The sequence below is a fragment of the Crotalus tigris genome, unplaced genomic scaffold (genome assembly GCF_016545835.1).
Source record: "Crotalus tigris isolate CLP2741 ecotype Arizona unplaced genomic scaffold, ASM1654583v1 scf7180000023720.1715460, whole genome shotgun sequence".
NCBI lineage: Eukaryota > Metazoa > Chordata > Lepidosauria > Squamata > Viperidae > Crotalus > Crotalus tigris.
In genome coordinates, this window is record NW_024100139.1 from 853,224 (window position 1) to 876,337 (window position 23,114).

General features: G+C 48.5%; 1 protein-coding gene across 10 annotated transcripts in view; it reads left to right on the forward strand.

Moving 5' to 3' along the window:
- Positions 1–23,114, forward strand: part of DEPDC5 (DEP domain containing 5, GATOR1 subcomplex subunit) — a 69,849-nt gene continuing 46,735 nt past the window's right edge. For 6 of the 10 annotated variants that reach the window (XM_039321133.1, XM_039321139.1, XM_039321138.1 and 3 more), the window contains exons 1-16: positions 2–108; positions 1,446–1,614; positions 2,592–2,679; positions 3,171–3,217; positions 5,342–5,427; positions 6,387–6,470; positions 9,164–9,213; positions 10,565–10,634; positions 12,571–12,649; positions 13,513–13,574; positions 14,076–14,145; positions 14,268–14,340; positions 17,407–17,510; positions 19,472–19,546; positions 20,566–20,700; positions 22,116–22,177. In XM_039321133.1, coding sequence (XP_039177067.1) covers positions 1,557–1,614; positions 2,592–2,679; positions 3,171–3,217; positions 5,342–5,427; positions 6,387–6,470; positions 9,164–9,213; positions 10,565–10,634; positions 12,571–12,649; positions 13,513–13,574; positions 14,076–14,145; positions 14,268–14,340; positions 17,407–17,510; positions 19,472–19,546; positions 20,566–20,700; positions 22,116–22,177 — 1,143 coding nt within the window. In that variant the 5' untranslated portion in view covers positions 2–108; positions 1,446–1,556. Of the gene's footprint in view, positions 109–202; positions 220–1,445; positions 1,615–2,591; positions 2,680–3,170; positions 3,218–5,341; positions 5,428–6,386; positions 6,471–9,163; positions 9,214–10,564; positions 10,635–12,570; positions 12,650–13,512; positions 13,575–14,075; positions 14,146–14,267; positions 14,341–17,406; positions 17,511–19,471; positions 19,547–20,565; positions 20,701–22,115; positions 22,178–23,114 lie in introns of those variants that run through there. The other 4 variants (XM_039321135.1, XM_039321143.1, XM_039321140.1 and 1 more) reach the window with 3 other exon arrangements.

A 23,114-nucleotide genomic window follows, 5' to 3' on the forward strand; every position in this document is an offset into this window, starting at 1 on the left:
CTATGGTCTCGTGCTTCCTCATCCGGGTACTGCCCGGAAGCATAGAGAGTCGAGGGACGCTTTCCGGGCCCGGACTTCCGGAGGAGCCCCAGGCCAGGGCCGCGCTGGGTGAGTTGCTGAGCGAGCGGCCTGTCCCGCTCCGCACCCAGGCGGGGTGGAGGCGGCGGTGGCAGCAACCGCGACCGCCCCGATCTCGAAGGCCGGAATCGGCGACCTCAAGTAGGAGGCGAGCACGGCTGGGAGGAGGCGCTTCCTTCAGCCTGCCCTTGCGCGGCGGCTTTTCCGCTTGCAGGGAGAGGCCCCTTCTGGGGGGGGGGGCGAGGCTCGCTGCCCTCCGCTGCCCGCAGTAGAAGCGGGGCTGCTGGGCTGCCTCCCGGCTTCGAGGCCTCGCGCGACGATCCAGGACAGGGAGCGAGGAGGAGGCTGGCGGGAGCCGCCACGCGGGCGACCCCTCTGGGCCCGGGTTCCAAGCCCGACTCCGGGGCCGCGTTTTGCACCCCGTGGGACGGTCTGGGGGCTCAGTTTCAGCCCCCCAGAGATAAAGCCTGAGCTCCCGCGTCGTTGTGCCACAGGCAGCTGGTGGTCTTTTTCCAGGGGACTGACAGGCGAGCCAGCCCCCCCCCCCCGGTCAGAAAAGCCGGTCCCTTCAAGGCCGAGGGAGCGTTGTCTTCAGGAGGCCTCCTCCCTCCCTCCCCCCGCGGCCTGTGGAAGTGTCTGGAATGACGTTAGAGCTGTGGGTTATTTCGGTGACCCTCTTCCCTGAAGGCTATTCCCCGCCAGGGGGAATCCTGGGGGGCCGAAGCTTCCTTTTCCTCCAGAATAAGCTGTTTATCACCAAATCCTCTTTGCAGCCTGGCCCAAGAAAATTAAATGTGGATTTCCAAAAGCTGTGCTGTCTAAATGCAACATCATAAAAGTCTGGACTGAGATCAAGCAGAGGACCTTAAACTTTTACATGCAGAGAGTTGCCTCATAGATACTTTTCCTAATTCTTGGGCCCTCATGGATAAGGGCATGGGCCGTGTAAACGACCTGTCCTGAGATTCAGTAATATCCCTGCTCAGATTATTTGGGATATGTTCGGTATTGAAATTGAACCAGTTGCACATGTGCAGTTGAATTGCCCAGAATGTCATTGTTGGAAGTTGGAGCTAATCTCCTCTCTAACTGTAAAACTTTTGAGTTCGTCCTAATGGGCAGCTAAAACATCAGTATTATGAAGTTTCCAGGAAAGTAATCAAATTTTCTGCTTGTGGAAATTGCTGTTAGAAGCCATTTGATCTGAACAAAATCCAGTTAGGCATATCTGTTAGGAAAAGGGTTTTTATATTGGATGCTTTGTATTTTAATTATTTTTTTCTAGTCTGTGACCATACATAAATAAACAATATATAAAGCTGTTGTCACCTGTGACTTTATTTTGCTTTGCTTTGGCTTCCTCACAGCATACAATGGAAGATGAATGGCTTCTCATGTATTACTTGCTTTTCTGTGGAAAATAGAAAGTTGTCTAATGCCTGATTTCTGATAAGAAGAACAAAAATTTGGAAATCAAGATGAGAACCAACAAAGTTTACAAGCTTGTCATACACAAGAAAGGCTTCGGAAGCAGCGGTTAGTAGCCTTATTGAAGGTAGCTGGACCTTGGGGTGCCCTGAAGGTGCAGGAGAACACCAGTAAACCTTTTGTTCTTTGGGAGCAGAATTTTCCAGGATGTGCAATATCTGGACCGCAACAAAGCCTTTTAGGGCAAATTTGAGGTTCCTAGCTTAATGATAATGATACTTATAAAGCAGGTGCTTAAAGTAGCACATTTTTATTTGGAAAGAAATTGCAGTCTGTTCAGTGGGACATTATCCCTAATAAGTGTGCTTAAGATGTTAAAATCATGTTTATAACTGACCAACTTTAAAATGTGTTCCAGCATATGCAGGGAGGCTAAGACATGCCTGCTTAGTTTATTGTTAGGATGAGGTTTGGATTTGAAGTGAATGCCCCTGCTCTCTGTTGCGATACTTTCTCAATTTAAAAACTCTCTCATGGCTGCATCTTTCCTATCTAACCTTCATGAGCTGACAGCCTGACATTAGCAAGAGGTGGGGGGAGAGGGAAAGATTGGACTGTAAGGAAGAAGGGGGGGGATGGACGCCCAACTGAGCCTTGTGAGAAGCTTCAGCCAGCCAAGATCAACTACCTATATGCAGAGCTGGGAACTGAGAACCTGTTTCCTAAACAATATACAAGCACCTGATTGGGCATTTACAGATAACCAGGGGATGGGGGGGGGAGGAAAATTTACTTTGTATTGTTTGCATGGGAAAATCTCAGATTCAGCTTACAGTTCTGTAACCACCTAAGCTTTAGTAAAGTATATTCTTGGCAAAAACAAATGGCCAGGAGTCTTTCTTTGCTAGATGACTGAGTGGGATGGTTGCCACTCTCTAGGTTTTCAGTGTATTTCCATCACCCTGACACTTATCCCATCTCAGGCTTCTCAGCTTTAGTGGCATTGAGGATAACTTTGGATCTGCTATGAAGTTGCTCTAAACTACAAACATCTACAGGGGTTCTTTTCCAACTTTCCTTTTCAGATGATGAACTTGTGGTGAATCCCAAAGTATTTCTTCAGATCAAGTTGGGAGATATAGTGGAAATAGCACACCCCAATGATGAATATAGGTGACTCTCCTCGTGAATAATCTGCTTTGGGACATAATGCATGATGGGGGGGGGGGAGTCCCAGAACTTTGCAACGGGAGATAGAAAGGAGGGCTGCCACAGCATCACAAGGTAAACTGGAATTTTGCTTTAGTTGGAGAAAAGTGGAAGCTGTTGGGAAGTCAGGGGGAGCCAGTCAGATGGAGAAGACCTTCTGATTGTTGCTTTCCTTCAAAAAGCAGATGTTGCCTGCTTCCATTTGGGGTTCTTGGTGGTATAGAAAGCATCAGTATGCAATACTGTATCTATTAACAAACGTAGAAACCAAGAACATAAAGTGAAAATCCTAAAAAGCTTGAGGGAAACAAAATGTTCCTATGTGGTTACTAGTGGGAGTGCTTTGGGAGCTTTACTTGGCCAGAGGCAGAATTTTGAAATTCTTGATCTTTTTGGCTGTCATGCTTTTCAGTTCTGGAGAGATCCTGTCCCTGATTATCACTCTTGCTTTTCAGTCCACTCCTCCTGCAAGTGAAGTCACTCAAGGAAGACTTACAGAAAGGTGGGATTTTCTCTGTTTTGAAAACTATTAGTGATGCTCTAACAACTGCCAGTTCTCATTAACCAACAGCCAATAATTCACTAACCAGAGAGTGATTTATTATATATTCATTTGATTTGTATTCCCCCTTTTCTGCAGCAGCTCGAAATAAAGCATATGCCCTTGCCTTTCACATTTTAATGCACAGTGCTGAGCCTACTGGTGAAGTAGATTAGATGGGAGTAGCTCAGACCCAGCTATGGCCTTCTAAGACTGTGTAGAGCAGTGGTTCTCAACCTTTTTAATGCCGCGACCCCCAACTGGTCGTAAGTCAAGACTACTCAACTGGTGCAGCACCGTTTGCAGAATGGGACTTTTGGCGGGCTCAGCAGGGCAGAGACAGCCTGGACAATTCCTATTGGTTTTGGAAAGCCAATAGAATTAGACTCTATTCAAGAGAGTCTATTCTATTGGCTTTCAAAAGCCAATGGAATAAAAGGGAGTAGCACAGCTAAGGAAAAGGGGAAAAAAATGGCGGACTGCATTGTTTGGCGACCCCCGTGAAATAGTCGTTCGACCCCAAATGGGGTCCCGACCCACAGGTTGAGAGCCACTGGTGTAGAGGATTCTTCATAAGAAAATAGAAGGCTGGTCTGTGCCGTAAGCTTAAAGCTGAGATGGGCCCTTAGGCGCTTTGCCCAAATTCCTAGGTCGGTGGGAATTACTAGAAAGGTTCTCTTCAGAGCACTTGAAAGAAATCTCTTCTCGGGAAAGAGCAGAGGCAGCCAAGGATATACTTCGGTTCTAAGGGTCTAGATCAGGCATGTCCAGCCCGTGGTCTGTGGGCCACATGTGGCCACAGATGGCTAGTAATGGTTATGTGATTTATATACGTTATATATGTTAACTGTATTATATATTTTATATGCGGTCCAAGACAACTGCTCTTCACTCCGTGGGGCCCAGGTTGGATAGCCGTGGTACAAAGTATAATATTTGCTAAGATTTGGTTTTGGGAGATCTGGAAGAAATCAGAGGGGTTTTTTCTTCCAGTCCTCATGCAGGTGTCACAATGAGTCTGAGCTTCCGTGGCCGTCTTTGATCCCCGGTCACCTGCTTGCAGGGAGAGATGAGCCTCTTAAGGGTCAATCCTTGGGTATAGCTTGAAAGGAATACTGCTGGGTTAGCCTTCTTGTAATTCAAGCCAGGTGGGAATTTGCACAGTTCTGTATGGAAGAATCTTGAATCTCTGATCACTGCAGAGTGTAGATGGGACTGGCAACACTTATGTCAGACTTCCCTCCCAAATAGCGGGCAAAGTTGGTTATTTCTGGAACACTCTTGCAGTTTATGCCATTTTCATCCTGCATTGGGGGGGCTCTCAAGCCACCTTCATAGGATGATGGATTCCTGGCGTGTCATCCTTCGTTTGGATCAAGGTCAGAAGCCAGGGTTTGCTCATCCTTTGCCTGAGAGTTGGACTGGGGATTGGGGGCACACTGGGAATAATTGGATCCTGTTGCAAGACGGAAGTTGGGGAGAGCACTGCCATCCAAAAGCATCATTTCACCAGTTGCTGTATGGGGATTCCTTGCCTTTTATTCTCTTTTTCTGGAGCACATGGGGGGGGGGAGGTTTCTGAAACACTGCTCTGGATTGGAACCAACACTGTTTGCAATTTCCAAGGAAGCTTCAGAATGACCGTAATTGAAGCAGGTGATGTTGGAGGCTGTTGCTTTGCTCTGCTTAGGCCAAAAAAGAGAAGTAAGGTGAACAGGGAGCAAGGCAGAGCCCAAAGGAGGCATCTGTGGGCCCAGCATCACCCCTTGAGGAGGACCCCAGAGAGATGTCAGTGTTTTTTTCATGGAGCGTTGCTTTGGTTTCTTGCTCCTAACCGTCAGTCATATTGGTTGGTGGACCAGCTCTTGATTCCCTGTTGCAATGTTTCTCAACCCTAGCAAGTTTAAGATGTGTGGAACTCCCAGAAGTCCACAGTCTGGAATTGGGGAAGGGAATTCTGGGAGTTGAAGTTCACCCATCTTAAACTTGCCAAGATTAAGAAACACTGCTCTGAGGTTACTGCTGGCGTGATTCCACAGAAAGCCACCTCCAATTCTCCCAACTTTCGCTCCTTTCTTTGCACAGAAACCATCAGTGTTGATCAGACCGTTGCTCAGGTGTTTCGACTGAGGCCCTACCAGGATGTCCATGTCAACGTTGTGGACCCCAAGGTAGGTGAGCTTTTGCTCCTCTTCAGCTTTTGCTAAAAACGCATGGAGAGTCTTCCTGCTGTAGGAGATGACCAGGCTGAGCCCGAGGGAGGGTCCAATGTGTCACCAGAGATCTAAGTCCAGCTCACCTTGAATCCCTTCCAGTCTTAACTCCCGCAAATTTCCCTTGACTGAGAGTAGTTCAGATTCTTGAAAAGAACTTAAGCTTACAATAAATATACACATTTGAACTGATGCTTGACACCTGTAGAACCTTCTGATGACCACAGCGGTTCTAAGAGTAGCAGAGTCTGGGCTGGTTCTTTGCTGTAGGTCAGGGGTTCTCAACCTTGGCAACTGTAAGACTTGTGGACTTCAACTCCCAGAATTCCTCAGCCAGCAAAGCTGGCTGAGGAATTCTGGGAGTTGAAGTCCACAAGTCTTAAAGTTGCCAAGGTTGAGAACCCCTGCTCTAGGTCAAATGGCCACCACAAACATGAACTTCTTTTCCCATCCTAGCTGTCAATCCTTTTCCTCCTCCCTGTTTCTGATGTGTGTTTTGGTATTTTGCCCTATATGACAAATATGTTCACCCCATTCAACCGTCCTCCACTTTTGCTTCCGGAGATTGCCAAGAAGCTAAGATGGCTAAATTTATGAAATTGGTAAAATCCTCTGGTGCTCAGTAATACAGGATTTCCCAATCTTGCCAACTTTGATATGTGGACCTGAACCCAGAATTCTGGGAGTTGACGTCCAAGTATCTTAAAGTTGGCAAGGTTGAGAAACCCTGCAGTAACAGATAAGGAATTGTTGTTAGTTAACAAATGATTGAGTGCTGTTGGTATTTATATCCTGAAATGTTTTTAAAAGGGAGGTAATATGCACATAGTTTGAAGGGTTGGAAGAACTTCATCCAGGAGTATCAACAGAAACAGAATGGTGGAAGCAGAAATCACTCATCTCGTGTTCCTTTTTAGGATGTGACTCTGGATTTAGTGGAGCTGACATTCAAGGACCAGTACATCGGACGCGGGGATATGTGGCGGCTTAAGAAAAGTTTGGTGAGGATCAAGATTTAAACTGGATTTCTGTATGGAGTGAGGGTCGGACTGGATGATCTAATGGTTCCCCTCCAGCTTGGAATTAAGTTGAATCTGTAAAGAAATTTAGTTCTGGCCTTGAGAAGGAAAGAGTAGAACAGTTGCTTAGTTCTGGGAAAGTAGAAAATAAGGCCAATATCTGTAGCTCGGCTGTAGGATGAGGGTGAAGGTTTGTTCTCCGAGCTTGTGGGTTGGTTTCCAAACGTTTCGTTGCCAGGCTAGGTAACCTCTTCAGCGGCATTTAGGAGATGTCAGCATCTGTCTTCTGTTTAGAAGGGCTTCATTTGTGGGGGTGTGAAGTGAGGGTCTTGTGATGGATCAGAATTGTCCAGAATTTTGGTTGGATGGTGGGCAGAGCTATGGATTTGAGTTGTTGCGTGACTGCTTCTGCTATTAGGCCTGATATGGGTGATCCCATCGGGGTACCTTGTACTTGGTTGCACATTTTCCCTTTGAACTGGAAGTAAGTAATAGCAGAAGCAGTCCTGCAATGACTCGAATCCATAGCTTTGCCCACCATCCAACCAAAATTCTGGACACGCTACATCGATGTCACCATCATCATCATCATCAGATGCTCCCAAATTGAAGAAAGACACCACCCACTCAGTAACATTCCCTGGGATCGAGTTCTCGTGTGAAGAGGAATCAGACAATAGACTGAAATTCCTCCACATCGACATGAGGAGACCGGACAGCGGAGAACTGGAAACCCCCGTCTACCACAAACCTTATGCACACGGGCCAGATCCTCAGCTTCGCAAGCAGCCATCCCCACCGCACACAAAAGGAGCTGTGTCCTGACCCTCTTTAGAAGGGCCCAGGACACCCTGCAGCACCACAACACTAAGGACAGCGGAAGAGAAACGGCTGCTTGATGTTTTCCTCCATAATGGCTTTCCAAAAAAACCTCGTATTCCGATACTCAGCAGCCAAACCACAACACACCCACACAGCTGACCACTGCACGAAAACTAACCCTGGCATACACAAAAGGGGTGTTGGAAATGACAACCAGAATGCTTCAACGCCTAGGAATAGCAATAGCCCACAAACGCACAGCCACACTCGGCCAGAAATTATCCAGAATCAAAGGCAAGATACAGAAGGATGAAAAAAACAATGTAATCTACAAAATCAACTGTATTCATTGCAACTAGTTCTACGTGGGACAAACATCACGTCAATTAACACCAGCCGGCAGTCAAACGCCACGATCCCAAATCCTTAATCTCTACCCACATCGATACCAATTGGAGCAACACTAAAATCATCAGCCACGCTGCCACCCGCCACGCTTGTGAGTTCATCGAAGCCTTGCACTCCACGTGCAATTCCATCAACAGACACCCACAACCAGCCTCGGAATCCAAATCAACCACACAGCCAACCAGAGGTAGCACCAACCCTCAACCAACCCACGCAATCCCCCCCACAGCAGTTAACCTCCCAGTGACCCTGACCTCATGCAACCTCCCTATCACAAGCCCCTCACTGATGCCTCACACCTGACCCATCACAAGGCCCTCACTCAACACCCCCCCCCCATGCCTGAAGCCCTTATAAACAGAAGAACACTGACACTGACATCCCCTAAACTCTGCTGAAGATGTTACCTAGCCTGATAACAAAATGTTTGGAAACCAACCCACAAGCTCGGAGAACGAACCCAGAACAATCTCACTTTGTCCTTAAAAGCGTGGCAGTGATGGTTCTGGACAGGGTTTCAACCTGGAACTAAGGAGAAACTTCCTGACAGTGAGAACAATTAACCAGTGGAACAACCTGCCTCCAGAAGTGGTGAATGCTCCAACACTGGAAGTTTTTAAGAAGAGACTGGACAGCCATTTGTCTGAAATGGTATAGGGTTTCCTGCCTGAGCAGGGGGTTGGACTAGATGACCTTCCAACATCATCGTTGTCGTCGTCATCATCATCATCATCATTATTATTATTATTAGGTTAATACACTCCACATCAATAAAGTAGTAGTAAAGGTAGTCCTTGACTTATGACTTACGTGGAAAAGGCGAGTTATGACCCAGCCATTTGTATCGTCTTGTGATACAACATTTTTTCTGAAAATTGGAATTTATTCCTGGTTTTCAACAAAACCATGCCATCTTGAATAATGGGTTTGCTTAAGGATCACAGCGTTCGTTTAATGACTGAAGCAAAGGGTCTGTAAAATCAGGTTGGCCCCATGCCTGGGGTTACCTCTATTCCAGGAGCCCCTCTGGGGTCTGTTTCTTGACTTGGCCTACCTTGAAAGGCCGGCAGAGCTTGCCGCTCTGTTCAGGAAACAACGCTGAGCCCTCCATCTTTCAACGTGGTCTTGCAGGATTGAAGTGTGAGGTGGGTGCTGCATGACTGGATTTCTGGCAAAGGACTGAGACGTTGGCCAGAGGTCTGAACTGAACTGAGACGGTGGGGACCAAAGGCAGGGAGCCGGTGTTGTGGTTAAGGGGCTGCCAGGCCCCGGTGGAAACAACCGTCTCTCGGAAGCCCTGGCTTCTGGCCTGTAGCAAAAGCGATCTGAATATTTTCCGAGGAGGAATGTCGTGCCAGCTAGAAATGGACTTGCTTTTCTGCAAGTGCAAGTTCTCTTGTGTGCCAATTGTCCCGTTTCTCTTTTTCCTTTCATTGTCCCCTCAGGTTGGCACCTGTGCTTACATCACTCAGAAAGTTGAATATGCGGGTATTCGGTGAGTAAGCAGCTGAGCCTTCCTCGGTAAGCCTCCCTTTCAGGGAGCTTAGGAAGGAAGCTGAGTTTTATCAGGAATAATGAATGTCTGTCTCCAAATAATCAAATCTTACCTTGGAGGACAGAGTTTGGCTGTTTCCGTTACCGGGGTATTCTCTGTGGTCCCCAGCCTTTCCCTCTTAGCGAAGTTCCCACCCCAAATCAGTCCCATGTACTTCAGGGAATCTTCCTCCCAGAATAAGGGCCCAGATCTCACCAGAGGAGGGAGGTGGCATCTGCTAAGCCAGTGGTTCTCAACCTGTGGGTCGGGACCCCATTTGGGGTCGAACGACCATTTCACGGGGGTCGCCAAACAACGCAGTCTGCCATTTTTTTCCCCCTTTCCCTTAGCTGTGCTACTCCCTTTTCTTCTATTGGCTTTTGAAAGCCAATAGAATAGACTCTCTTGAATAGAGTCTAATTCTATTGGCTTTCAAAAGCCAATAGGAATTGTCCAGGCTGTCTCTGCCCTGCTGAGCCCGCCAAAAGTCCCATTCTGCAAACGGTGCTGCACCAGTTGAGTAGTCCTCGACTTACGACCGGTTGAGTAGTCCTCGACTTATGACCGGTTGGGGGTCGCGGCATTAAAAAGGTTGAGAACCACTGTGCTAAGCTCTCAGTTCTTCCCCTTTGGTCTAGATTTCAGGAAGAAGGACTTGGCACTCGCTTTGCCCAGGGTGGCACAGCTGGGGACGTCAGTCTTTCAATTGACTACAGCCAACACCCTGGCATCTTAGCACGGTAGTCACTGAGTAAGCCGGCCAGGATGAATGGCAGCTGAAGATCTCCTTGGGAATGGGAGTTTTGATTGAACCCTTGAATTTATTTTCTGTTTAAATAAGGAGCTTTAAAAGACACCACGTTGAGATTTTGATAATTAGCAAAGGCACATGTAGGCAAATCAGAGTGATGAATTTAAACATTGATTGTCAGTCATAGGAAAATACATTTGGACAGGCGCTCCTGCAGTAGGGTCAAGTGGCTGAGGCTGATGAAAGCAACCGTGTCACAATACAAATCCCTCCCCTTTCTACACATCTCACAATGTCAAGCAAGTTGTAAAAGAGGGGAGCTGGCATAATGAAGGCATCTTTGTCCTTTTGATAAAAGCAGCAGGAGCCCAGGAAGGCCCCAGATTTGGGATTTGGACAAAGCTTCTCCTGGAGGGAGAAAAAAAACTCCAGTATTCAAATTCACCTCTTGCTTCGCTTTTGTTATCTGCCTTTTGGCCAGCAGTTCTCCATTTTTCACATCCAGCTTTCATAGCAAGGTTTCCCCCCTGTTTCCACTCCTCTCTCTTGGTTTGCTTTCAGGGCTCAGGCAGGTGAACTGTGGGTCAAAAGTGAGAAAGTCACCTGTGGCTACATCAGCGAAGATACTCGGGTAGGTCTCTGACTTGGGACATTTCCTTTTCATTTCTCAAACGCCGAGCTTCAGAATCCCTGCAGTTAATAACAGAGTAGCTGCTTCCCAGCTTTCCGTCTGTGGGAAGGGTTACCTGGGGCAGGGAGGGTGCTAAGGGCCCCCCTCAGTTCCTCTGGCCTGCTCAAGGGGCACGTGGCTGTGGCTCAGTCTTGCTGGGCAAAGGTTGCTGTGTTTCCATGATCTCCTACTAGGAATCCGCTCTCTCAGACTGAACTGCTGCTCCTACCTTTGTCCTTGGCGTTAAGCTCATTCTGCTCTGGGCCCTCAGAGGATGTGATGGGAAATTGCCCTCTTCCCATCCAAGGGCAGGCTGAGGTCTCCGGCCTGTGGTCAGTCTTTGCTCTGCAGTGTGTAAAGGGAGAGGAATTGTGCCTCCATTCGATAGAGAAGGGAGACCTGAGAATTAGGAAATTGTGTAGCAATGCCAGGGGAGCCAAGTTTGAGTTTGCCAAGCAAGAGGATGGGCTGAGCAGGCTCTCAAGGAGATGGCAATATTTCTCCTTTCTCCTCCTCTGCCCACCATTTTCCCACCCTTTTTTTGGGCAGGCACCGCTTCCTGCCAGCCATCTTTCACGGCATGGCAGAAGAACCACAAGGGGTGCCTTTTTAGTGGTGGCACCGTGGGTGGGCCTATTCAGTCACTTTCAAGCCTCCCGAGGAGTCTCGTGGCTGAAGGCTAAGGTGCCGGCCAGGGACATCAGGAGGCCAGAGCAACAGTAATGGTGGTGGCCTGTTTGGGAGGCTCCCTTGGCCTCCCTCGTTCAGCAGCCGGATCAATCTCTGATCAGTCTCCCTCTGAGAGAGAGGGAGATTTGACCACACACACTAAACATGGCTGTTTCTTGCAACTCACCTCTTTCTCCTTTGGGAGCTCCTTGGGCGAGAGCCAACATCAAGCACGGCTGTTGGCTGGATGACAGGACGGGGAGGGGGGCAGCTCGTGAGGACCCTGGCAGCTCAGTCGGTGCCCAAGGCCAGCCTAACGCCTCGGCCCTTGGTGGGCAGGAGACTCCAGTGACCCCATGGTGGCAGAGAGTAAGAAAAGGAAAGAAGTCCCTGCGGCCTTCAGAATATGCGAAGGACTCCTCCAGACAGCAGGGGAGCCAGAAAACAGCCTGCCATTAAGGCAAATCTTAAACAGGAAGAACATTTGGAGCACGAATTATGCTCTCCCAGTTGTGAGTGAGTGTTGGTGTTCTTGTGGCAGCCTTGCTGCTGCAATCCCACCAGTTCTGAATCCAGTTCTGAATCCAGCAGGCTCGGGACAGAGCCTCAGGGACCCCAGAACAAACCAGATGTGGTCCTGCTAGTTGAGAGAAAACCAGATCAGATCAGAACAGAGCTGGAAGGGACCTTGGAGGTCTTATAGTCTGGCCCCCTGTATCATTTCAGAGCAGTGACTGTCAGAATCCAATTATATTTCATCTCTAGTTATCAACTATAGAAAACCCCATTTCTGCCTTCTATGGATTCTGTCATATAATGAAGGGAAGGGGGTGAACAAAGGGGCTTTATGGCCCTCACTTCCTTCAGTACATGTCAAAGGGACTGGATGTGTGTATCACCAAAAGGACTAGCCATAACAATGGGGCTATTACCTTTCATGTATTCCTCTCTGAAGTCTCCCTCCAGCCGGCAGAAAGGAAAAGGGGGTGAGACTGTCGCTGCAAGAAGGGGTGATTGGGTGGGGCTACTGGGGAACCCCTTAAAACCTCGAATGGGAGAGCTTGGACCCCAAGTCCTGTCTAGAACGCCTGCAACCATTTTCTCTTAATAAAGGATGCCTGTTGGAAGAACTATTCCAAGAGTTCTGTCTTCTTAAGATGCAAAGTGGGGTGGGTCCTTATAGTCCTTGAGGTCAGGCTCAGCCTCTTCCCTTCTGGGTGCCTTGCAGGTGGTGTTCCGCTCGACCTCCGCCATGGTTTACATCTTCATCCAGATGAGCTATGAAATGTGGGACTTCGACATCTATGGTGAGGATCCTTCGGCTCTTGCCTGCCTCAGTCTGGCCTCGGGTTGCCTGGCAACAAATCCACCCCAGCCGAAAACATCTTCGCTCTCCTTTGATGGAGAAAGGACGCAGATGGCAAGAGAAGGACTTTTCCTTTCTTGGAGACTTCAGCAGGGATGAGGAACTAGAAACATCTGTTGACGTAGTTTAATTTGTCTACCTGAAGAGAGTTGGGTTTGGGTTTTGGTTTTTTTTAAAAAAGGCAACATAAATGATAAGGCAGTTAAAAATGGCATAAAGGAATCACAAAGGAAAGCAGGAAGCTATTTTCTTGGTGGATAATTAACCAGAAAGTTGTCTCAGCCCCTTCCAGAGATTCAGGCATACTCGGATCTCCATTTTGCCCACAGATGCCACCCTTTGAGGGGTCTGCAAAACAAGCAGGAGCTCTGCTACTGGGCTCCAGTGGACCAATTTGGGTCAGGCTCAGGGCTTTGGCTGCAAAAGCAGCTCCCACTGTAGGTGAAAAGGTGCAGGAGGGCCTACAGGTACAAGAAGACCCCCAAAGCCAGGTAGAGTAACTTGAGTCTGAAGGGTCCAAGAGAGGAGCCCCACTGGCCGTCCCCAAAGAGGCCAATCCACAGCCAGGCCCTGCCACTAAGGATGCAGTCAGGTGGAAGGAAGCTGCCCCTCAAAGGGTGGGCCTGGGACCTTAGGAGGGCTTGAGGGGAACCAGGAGTGAGCAGAAATTGATGCCTCTCTCTGCACTGGGGCTCTGTCCCATGCCGGGTGAAATAGCCAACAGCTTTCTGCTGAAGAGGGGGGCAGCCTCTCTGCCGGGGCGGCTGGGCTTCCCTCTTACACTTGGTTCTCTTTCCTTTGCAGGAGACCTTTACTTTGAGAAGGCCGTGAACGGCTTCCTTGCTGATCTTTTCACCAAGTGGAAGGTAGCTCAGTGGGAGCCAAGCGGAGCTTGTGACTGGCCTCAAGGGGGCCTGCAGATGGGCAGGGCTTGTGGTCCTTTCTCAAGTCAGCCTTCCCCCGGACAAGCCCTGGAGGTTCAGAGGCCAAGCCAGGAGGGCTCCCGGGAGCGTGAGGGTTGGGGCCGGGGAGGGGGACTCGGGCGAAGCCCCAGCAACGTCTGTCTTGCTCATTGGGGAATCAAATGGGGAGGAGGAGGAGAATTTTTTTCCTTGCTGTGGTCAGAAGGATGAATCTTGTGCTGGTTCTTCCTTTGAGTTGGGGGGATCTCAAAAGAGGCCTCCTCAGCCGTGTTTGATGAGGTGGGAATCCTCTCCCCCCCCCCCCCGGTGCATGTCCTTCCCACTGAGGGCAGGAGCTGAGAAACATCTGGGCGTGTCAGAGGTGCAGTCTGTGTGGATGGAGTCTGCGGTGCCCGTCAAGCGTGGATCCCCAGTGCCTTGATCTACTTGCTTTTGTCCCAACAGGAGAAGAACTGTAGCCATGAAGTGACGGTGGTTCTCTTTTCTCGGACCTTCTACAACGCCAAGTCGTTAAGTGAGTTGCCCCACGCCTGCCTCCCCTGGTCTGGAGAGGCACCTGCCTCTTTCTCGCCGTCTCCTTGGGAAGCTTAAAGCAGCAGCAAAGAGCCGCTTCCTCTTATACTTGGTTTGTTCCAGATGAATTTCCAGAGATGCATCGTTGCTCAGTCCAACAGGACCACGAAGGCCGCTTCTATGAAGACTTTTACAAGTAGGTGGGCCCTGTGGCTGAGCCCATCCGTGAAAGGGGGCATCGTCTCCTCAATGTGCACGGCAGGTGCTGTGTGAGAAATCTGTACTGCCCTTTCCCTGTCTGGGGAACGGACAGTTGGCATTGTTTCATAAAGTAGCTTCATCTACGTAGTCCTCAATTTACAACTGGTTGCTCAGCAACTGTGCAAAGTTATAATAGACCCCCCCCAAGCTACAGATAATCCCCGAGTTACAAGCGTTCACTTAACACTCGTTCAAAGTTACGTGATGAGCACCCCCTAGTGCTCATGAGCAAGTCCCGAAATTACGAATATTGGGGCACCACGGCAGCCGTTCGCCCTTCCGAGCGACCGCAGAGGCTCTGCAACATTCACCCGGTTATTCCCTCCCCACCCCCGCCCAGCTCTCCCTCGGCACCAGCCTCAATACTCACCCTGCAAGGATCGAGATCCTTCACTTTCTTGGCTGCTCCAGGCCTTCGGTGCGTTCGCAGAGAACGGAGGCCTAAAGTAACACAAGACCACGTGAGATCAGTGGGGCGAGATCTCACGCTATTGATCTCATGTGATCTCATGGAACTTTAGGCCTCTGTTCTCTGCAGTAGAGAATGGAACCAAAGCTTCCACGTGCGTCTGGAGGCCTTTTCCAAGCCGCTGCTATCCGGATCTGAGGCCGGGGGATGCTTACGTAGCCCTCTGGCGGCCCATTTCCCGGCCTCAGATCCGGGTGGCAGTGGCCTGGGAAAAGAACTGTGGCAGAGAGGAGATGGATCTTTTGCAGGTGAGTCCAGCACGGCAGGAAGGGAGGGGGAAGCATGAGGTATCTTAATGGGTCAGGGAAATCTTGGGGGCCTGTTCCATCACTAGGCCCTCCTTCCTTACCTCATGTTCACCTAATGAGCTGCATGCATTTTAACGAGCAAGGGAGTGATCTTGTTCAAGATACGAGATTCTCGTTCAAGATACGAGATTCACTCTACATGTTTTCGAGTGGAATGGGCTCCATTACACTCGTACCATGCTACCTGTATTTATGAAATAGTTTTGAAGTTCTGATGTTCCCCCCCCTCCTGACTTTGAAGAAGTGGCCTAGTATAGCATGAGCTCAGGCACATGGGAGGGGGTGGATCGTTGCCCCATCTGGCTCAATCAGCTAGTGAAAGGGCAAAGGATTTGGGGCATAGTAGCCACCTCTTTAAGAAAGGGACTGATGTGCGCCAACTTGGAGAGGCCGTATCTCAGTCTAAACATGCCAGACAACTTCTGCCTGGGCTACACTCTTCTTTTTTAGGTAAGATTTTGCAGAAGGTGGTTGGGCTGCAGTTGGAAGGAGATTATCAGGAGCCTCTGCAGGAGGCCCAGATATGGAAGAGAAACTCCATTGATCATTCTTGTAAGTGATCTCTGAGTGGAGGGAATGTGGCATTTCTTGTCCTTTTAGATCTTACGTGGCTGTCAAGTAACAGAAAGCAAAATAAAAAAAACTAGAATAGTTTATTTGGCCAAGTGTGTTTGGACACACAAGGAATTTGTCTCCAGTATAGAAGCTCTCAGTGTACATGCAAAAAAGTAACAGTGTAATAATACTCATAATAATGATACCAATAAGAGGGGTAGAGAAGATGAGAAGGATAATAATAATGCTATAGCCATTCCACGTGGGTAAATGTATTTAGACACATGACCCTATTGTGAGAAATGGGTTCATAAGTAAATAAATTCACAAAGACTTAACAAGGTTCATTGGGAGAAATAAAATAAGACCATAGAAATCATCAAGCCAATTTGTCTCCCAGTGAAATGTGGCAGAGATGTTTTCCATCTTTACTAACTGGGTCAGCTGGTGAGGAGGCTGCTTTCCTAAGCGATTAGAGATGTGTATCCAGGTGGCCAAGGAAGTGAACTTCCTCTTGGCTCTGAATATACTATTATGGTGGTATTTGGTATCACTGATCCCGGTATCCTTCTGGAAACCTGCAGGGATTGGGAATGGAGGGTTTTACTGCAGTTCTCCTTCCTAAACTGATGATGCCAGTCAGTCCTAGCAGAGGAAGGGGATTTGACATTTCCAAGGTGGGGGGGATCGCAGAGGGATCCTCTACTTTGGCTCATTTATTTAACATGGCACAAAACAACTTCAAACAGAATGCTACTTGTCACCTTCTTAAAGCAGGAAAGCTTAGAAGCAATTCCTCAACACCATTACTTAGATATTGAATTACCGCAGTGCAATCTACTTGGAGGTGCGCTAGAAAAATCCTAGGAAAATCCAGGCAGTGCAGAATGCAGCCAGCTGTTCCATGGTAGGCGGGAGCCGTTGCAGCAGGGCTGGATCAATATCATCACTGGATTGATTTCCAGTCTATCTTTATTTCTACTGGTTCGAGGTACGGGTCATTGCCTATGAAGTCATAGGTAGTAGAGGACCAGGCCACTCACCAGATCATCTCTTTCAGAGGAATCTACCTGTACTGTTCAACTATTAAGGGATGCTCTGGCCTCCCTCCCTCCAAAGTCTATATCCATGCAGAATAAAAAGGTTTCACCTTTCTGAGAGAGCCTTTGGAGATTAAGAGTGCTCCCAGAAGTTGCTTTAATGTTCTGATGGGTTTTTGTCATGTCTGACATTATTGTTACTATATTTGTTTTGATATTTTGTGATTTTTATTTAGTTGTTGAGTCTTTGGAACTGGGCAAAGTTTAATGCAGGCAGTGGATGCCAGCCAAGCTAGCCTCTCTATCTGCTGCAACCGGACATTTACAAAGACGACTGAAAACACTGTAGCTGGAAAACTTACCTAAATTTTACATACCTGATGTTTTCATGGAAGCAGTGCTATTTTGTCATTTTATGGTTTTTTATTTTAGAATCGTGACAGCTAGGCAGTTGTGGTTCTGAAAAAGGCAAGCATTTTTCTTGTGCAGATTCTGAATTTGAAGCGGCTTAAGATTTCTGTCATCCCCTATACTTTCCCCCCTTCGCCCGGCCCGCTTAGGCTGCGTGGGGTTCCCGCTCTGCCTCAGCCTGTCCATCCTTTGTGACTCACTCACACTGTTCGTCGCAGGGTTGTGGTTCAAAATGAACGGCGGGAGGAGTGGACTTCTCTGCTGGTGACTATTAAGAAGCTCTTCATCCAGTACCCAGTTTTGGTGCGCTTAGAGAAAGCAGGTGAGATGTGAGGGGCAGCCTGTTCATTTAGCCACCGTTTGAAGTTACGATGGCACTGAAAACTGAATTATGCCCGGTCATCAGACTTCCAAGAGTAGCAGCTTCCCCGTGATCCTGCGATTAGAATTCAGGCACATGGCAACTAGAATGTATTGCCACTGTTGCGGTATCCCAGGGTCACGTGATCCCTATGCGCGACCTTCCCAGCTAGGGTCCATCAGGAGAAGTCAGTGGGGGAAGCTGGATTTGTTTAATGGCCATATGATTTGCTTAATAATTGCAGCAATTCATTTAACAGCCTGGGCAAAAAATTTTAACAGCCCGGGCAAAAAAGGTTGCAATTCGGGGTGATTCACTTACCAAGTACCTTCCTTAGCCGTGGAAATTCTGGTCCCAGTTGTGGTTGTGGGTCAAGGACTACTAAGACGGCCTTCTGGTTCAACTCCACTCTGCAGCTTCTGCTGCTGCTGCTGCTACTGCTGAGAGGTTTACGCAGCAGGAGTGAGAAAAGCAGAGCTTCTCCGGTTGAGGAGCTGCAGGCTGCCCTTTGCAGTGCAAGCTTGCATGGCTGACCCAACAAGTCCAGGGAAGGAAGGGGCTGTGGGGAAGGGGCTTGGCAAGTGTGAAGGGCTGTGTCCCCTTCCTCCTCAGGTGCCTCTTTGCTGGAGCCCTGGCCTTGCAAGGGTCCTCTGGACTGCGGGCTGCTGCCCATGAAAAGCCTTGCCCACCCTCTCACTTAGAATAACAGAGTTGAAAGGGACCTTGGAGGTCATCTAGTCCAGGGCTTTTCAACCTTTTCACCCATTGTGCCACTTTTAGGATACGGCAACATCCGAGGACCACCAGTCGCCTAGCAAGGTGTCAAAAACTTGACAAAAAAAAAAGGAAAAAAGTGATAAAGTACAAGTAGTCCTTGACTTACAACAGTTCGCTTAGTGACTGTTCGAAGTTACAGTGGCACTGAAAAAAGTGCCCCCCCCAGCCACAGCCGAGCAAGACGCCTGCCTGCCCACCCAGTGGCGCTCTTCTTCCTGTCTGAGGTTTCCATTGTTGTGAGCATTTCTGTTGAGGATTGGCAGCGGGGATAGGGGGGTATTTGGTTTTTATTCCCCCCGTCTGCTGGGTGGTTGCAGCAGGTTTTGTTCACTTCACATGACGCTGGGACACTGTGACCGTCATAAATATGAATCAGTTGCCAAGCATCTGAATGTAAATTACAAGACCCTGGAGATGCTGCAGCATTCCATATGATTGGCGCTTCTTCCGGGCTCAGCAGAAGCACCAGGATCAGTGCCGCTTTCCAGCTGATTGGTGCTTCTTCAGGGCTCAGCAGAAGCAGCAGGATCAGCGCCAAGCTCCAGGTGGAGCCTGGCACTGATCCTGGCGCTTCCACTGAGTCCTGACAGCCCCAAAGAAGCACCGATGAGCTGGAAAGCGGCACTGATCCTGGTGCTTCCGCTGAGCCCTGACAGTCCAAAGAAGCACCGATCAGCTGGAGCTGATCCTGGTGCTTTCGCTGAGCCCTGACAGCCCTGCGGCTCCAGCCGTCTCTCGCTCAGGCTTGTGCGGTGCTGCCACCGGTTCAGCTCATTCCTCTCCCCCACTACTACCTTTCTAGGATGGTCGCGTACCACCTGCCAGATGCCAATGTACCACAGGTGGTACCCGTACCACTGGTTGAAAAGCCCTGATCTAGTCCAACCCCCTGTTCAGGCAGGAAACCCTATACCGTTTCTGACAAATGGTTGAAGGCCACTTGCCACAAGGTCCATAAAGACCATTCCCCCCGCCCCCCAGGCTTCTTATCCTCAGGGGAACTAGTCTTGGGGCTTGCTTATGTGCTCGTATTGTTTATGTGCATCATTGTTAAAACTTTGAGCAATGGGCAAAATAATAATAAAGAATCCTTGGTTTATCTTCTTTGTTTCTTCTTCCCTCTGTTCTGGATGATGAACAATTAGAGAATTTTCCACCAGGATACAACGCCACCTCTGCTCAAGGAAATTATCTGGAGGCCATCAACCTCTCCTTCAATGGTGAGTTTGGGAAATGCTTGTCTTGCCCTGGGATGTTCTTGAACCAGAAAGGGCCCCATCACCTCATTGTCTTATTTTACTTCTTTGTATCCTGCCTTTATTACTTTTAACAAGTAACTCAAGGCAGGGAACATCTCCAGCACACCTTCCCCATCCTATTTTCCCCACAATGACCCTGCGAGGTAGGCTGGGCTGAGAGAAGAACTGGCCCAAAATCCCCCATCCAGCTTTCATGGCTAAGGTGGGACTCGAACTCACGGTCTCCCACTTTCACCACCAGGCCAAATTGGCTCTCTTAAAGAAGAGACCAGGCAGGATAGGCTGGTTTGTGCAAGATTCCTCAGCGACGTTCCGTATTTCTTTCTTTGGGGAATTCCATGCTGGTTTTTCTTCAAAGGAAGTTCTGAACTGTTGCAAAAGATTCTGGGGATGTTTCTGATGCTCGGCTGCCGTTGGGCCTGGCTGGGCCAGGAGTGTTGCCTTATTGTCTCCCTGAGCTGAGAATGTGGCCTCTTGAATTAGCCTGCTGCAGGCAAAGATGACCAAGTGAGGCCAAGGCGTGTGGGCAAATTGGCCTGTGTATTAAGGAGCATTGGGCAAAGTGTCTTTCCAGTTCCCAGTAGTTTTTCAGACAAATAGACTGATCACTTATGTTCTAAATCACAGCAAATGTAAACATGTTTTCTCCCCTTGGTAAGGCCTGAGGACTGATTGGAAATGGAATCAGTATTTTAGATCAAGTGTCCCCAATCCCCAGGCCACGGCCCATTCAGGACTGGGCCACAGAAGTGGCAGGTGCACGTGCACGCAGCTCTGCTTGCATGAGTGGCAGGCGCTCGAGCTCGTGCACATGCCTGCCACTCACGCGGAACCATCCTCTCTCCCCTCCCTCTGGGCTGTGAAGCTGGAAAAGTTGGGGACCGCTTTTTTAGATGACTGTCTTTGTTGTGTGCAAGGGATGCTCTTTATAAAAGCCCTGGGTGCCCTTTTCATTTGTGCTCCTGTTTGCTCCTTTTTAGTGTTTGACAAACATTACATCAACCGAAATTTTGACCGGACAGGACAGATGTCTGTGGTCATCACACCAGGGGTGGGGGTCTTTGAAGTGGACCGGCTGCTCATGATCTTGACCAAGCAACGGATGATAGACAATGGTAAAATAACCTTATTAACGATTGGTTAAAATCCAATTGGTTATAGTTTTTCCCTTAGTTCTGGGGATTGGGGTTAGGGGTTCTCTTCTTCCCACGTTCCTGTCCTTGCAAACACCCGGTGATGGAGAGAGCCAATAGGTGTTTCCTCAGAGTTGGTTGACTTTTGTTTTTCTGGCCACCACCGTCATGGAAGTGCTTTGAAACAACACGGTCAACTTTGGAAAGCGAATCTTGTGCTCTTCCTGGTTCTGCCTAAAGGGTTTTAGTCTGAGACAGCCAAACATCATCGGCTTCCGGACAGGCTTCTACTCTTGGCAGCAGAGTTACTCTAATCTCTTTAATCTAATTTAATTTAATCGCCTTAATTTAATCTTTAATCTTGAGGGCAGCCTCAGTGCGCAAGTGCCCTGGTCTTTCAGCTCTTCTGAAAGCTTGTCTTCCTTCATAACCCAGATGTGGAGCTGCTCTTCTGCCCACCACAATATGCCTCTTTTCTTAATGAGTTCTGCGCTGGGGGCATCATGGAAAACCTAAGCAAGAGCTTTGAAGCTGGATGAGACCAAAGACCCCTCTGGGAAGACCACATCTGAGGGCACAACGGCAGGCAAAGGCTGATTAGGCCATCTCCTGTATTGGGTTACTTAATAGTAGGGATATGCAGCACCTCAAATCAGTAGCCAAAGTGTTCCTGGGAGAAAATGTGGGGCACATGCCACACCTGTGGGCACCTGGCTAGGTTGTGATCCCAGGAACTACATCTTTGATTAAAGAAGTTGTGGCGGGATGTGACAGGGTGCTTCAGAGTAGGTGGTGGGGGTTTCCTCTTTGGGCCTCTTTCATGGCATAGCTATTCTGCAGTCCAAGGGAAGGACTCTGCTTCTTTAAGGAGGTGCTGGCAGGTAGGGCTTTTCTCAGCCTGCACATCCTTTATACCTCGTTGTTGACTTGTTACCTCCTTAGTAGTCCTTAGTAGCCTATTTCCATCTTCACTATAAGTAAGGGAAAGTCAGATCTTACAATCAGTAAAATAAAGTGATGCTTATGAGACATCAATCAAAGATATGAGCATCGTATATGAGCAAAATGGACGTTTTTCATTGTGGGTGAGGAACTGTGAAGCTGGACATTCCCTTCCCTCTTCCTATCTGACTTTTCGTACATACTTTGAAAGATAGCCCCGGTAGCTTTCTCCACTCAAAACAAGAGAGTGTTTTCACACACAAAGCCATAATGTGAATGCTGGTCGGAGGTCCAACCTTTTTCCAGCAGTCTCGGGGTTTTGATGTCATTCAAAGGTTTGCTCACAAAGAAAAGCATTTTAAAACGGAACCACTTTGATCCAGTTCTCTAGCAGTGAGAATGTTAGCTTTTCCCACTCCTTCTCATAGCTGTCTTTGGATTTCTTCTCTTTGCAGGGATCGGGGTCGATCTGGTGTGCATGGGAGAGCAGCCCCTCCACGCAGTGCCGCTTTTTAAGGTAAGGCCTCCTGGCTTGGCCCGTCTCCTTCAGCCTTCCCTCCACACCCCCATCAAGGCAAAGGGTCAGCTGTGGCTACGGCTCTTTCATCAGCATGGTCACCCAGTTCCTCTGCCAGAATAAAGCTTCTGGATGAAATTTTTAAAAATGTGCCTGTATGGTTGTGTTTCTACATTCATGCAAGCAGCATGGGGTTGCAGGCATTATCAGTCTACCTTCAGGCGAATAGAGTAGGGTAGGGTAGGGTAGGGTAGGGTAGGGTAGGGTAGGGTAGGGTAGGGTAGGGTAGAATAGAATAGAATAGAATAGAATAGAATAGAATAGAATAGAATAGAATAGAATAGAATAGAATAGAATAGAATAGAGCTGGAAGGGACCTTGGAGGTCTTCTAGTCCGGCCCCCTGCTCAAGCAGGAGAACCTACACCATTTCAGACAAGTGACTTTTTAGCCTCTTCTTAAAAACCTCCAGGGATGGAGCACCCACAATTTCTGAGGGCAATCTGTTCCACTGGTTGATTGTCCTCACTGTCAGGAACTTTCTCCTTAATTCCAGGTTGCTTCTCTCTTTGATCAGTTTCCAACCATTGTTTCTTGTCCTGCCCTCTGGTGCTTTGGTGAATAACGTGACCCCCTCTTCCTTGTGGCAGCCCCTCAAATACTGGAATGTTGCCATCATGTCACCCCTGTTTCTTTTCTTTAGACTAGCCAAACCCAAGTCCTGCAGTGTTCTTCGTATGTTTTAGTCTCCAGGCTTTTGATCATCTTAGTTGCTCTTCTCTGATTTTTTTCCAAACTCTCAACATTTTTTTTTTTGATATGGTGACCAAAATTGGCTGCAGTATTCCAGGTGTGGTCTTACTAGGGTCTTATAAAGCAGCACTAATACTTTGTGTGATCTTGATTCTATGCCTCTGTTTATACAACCCAGGATTGTA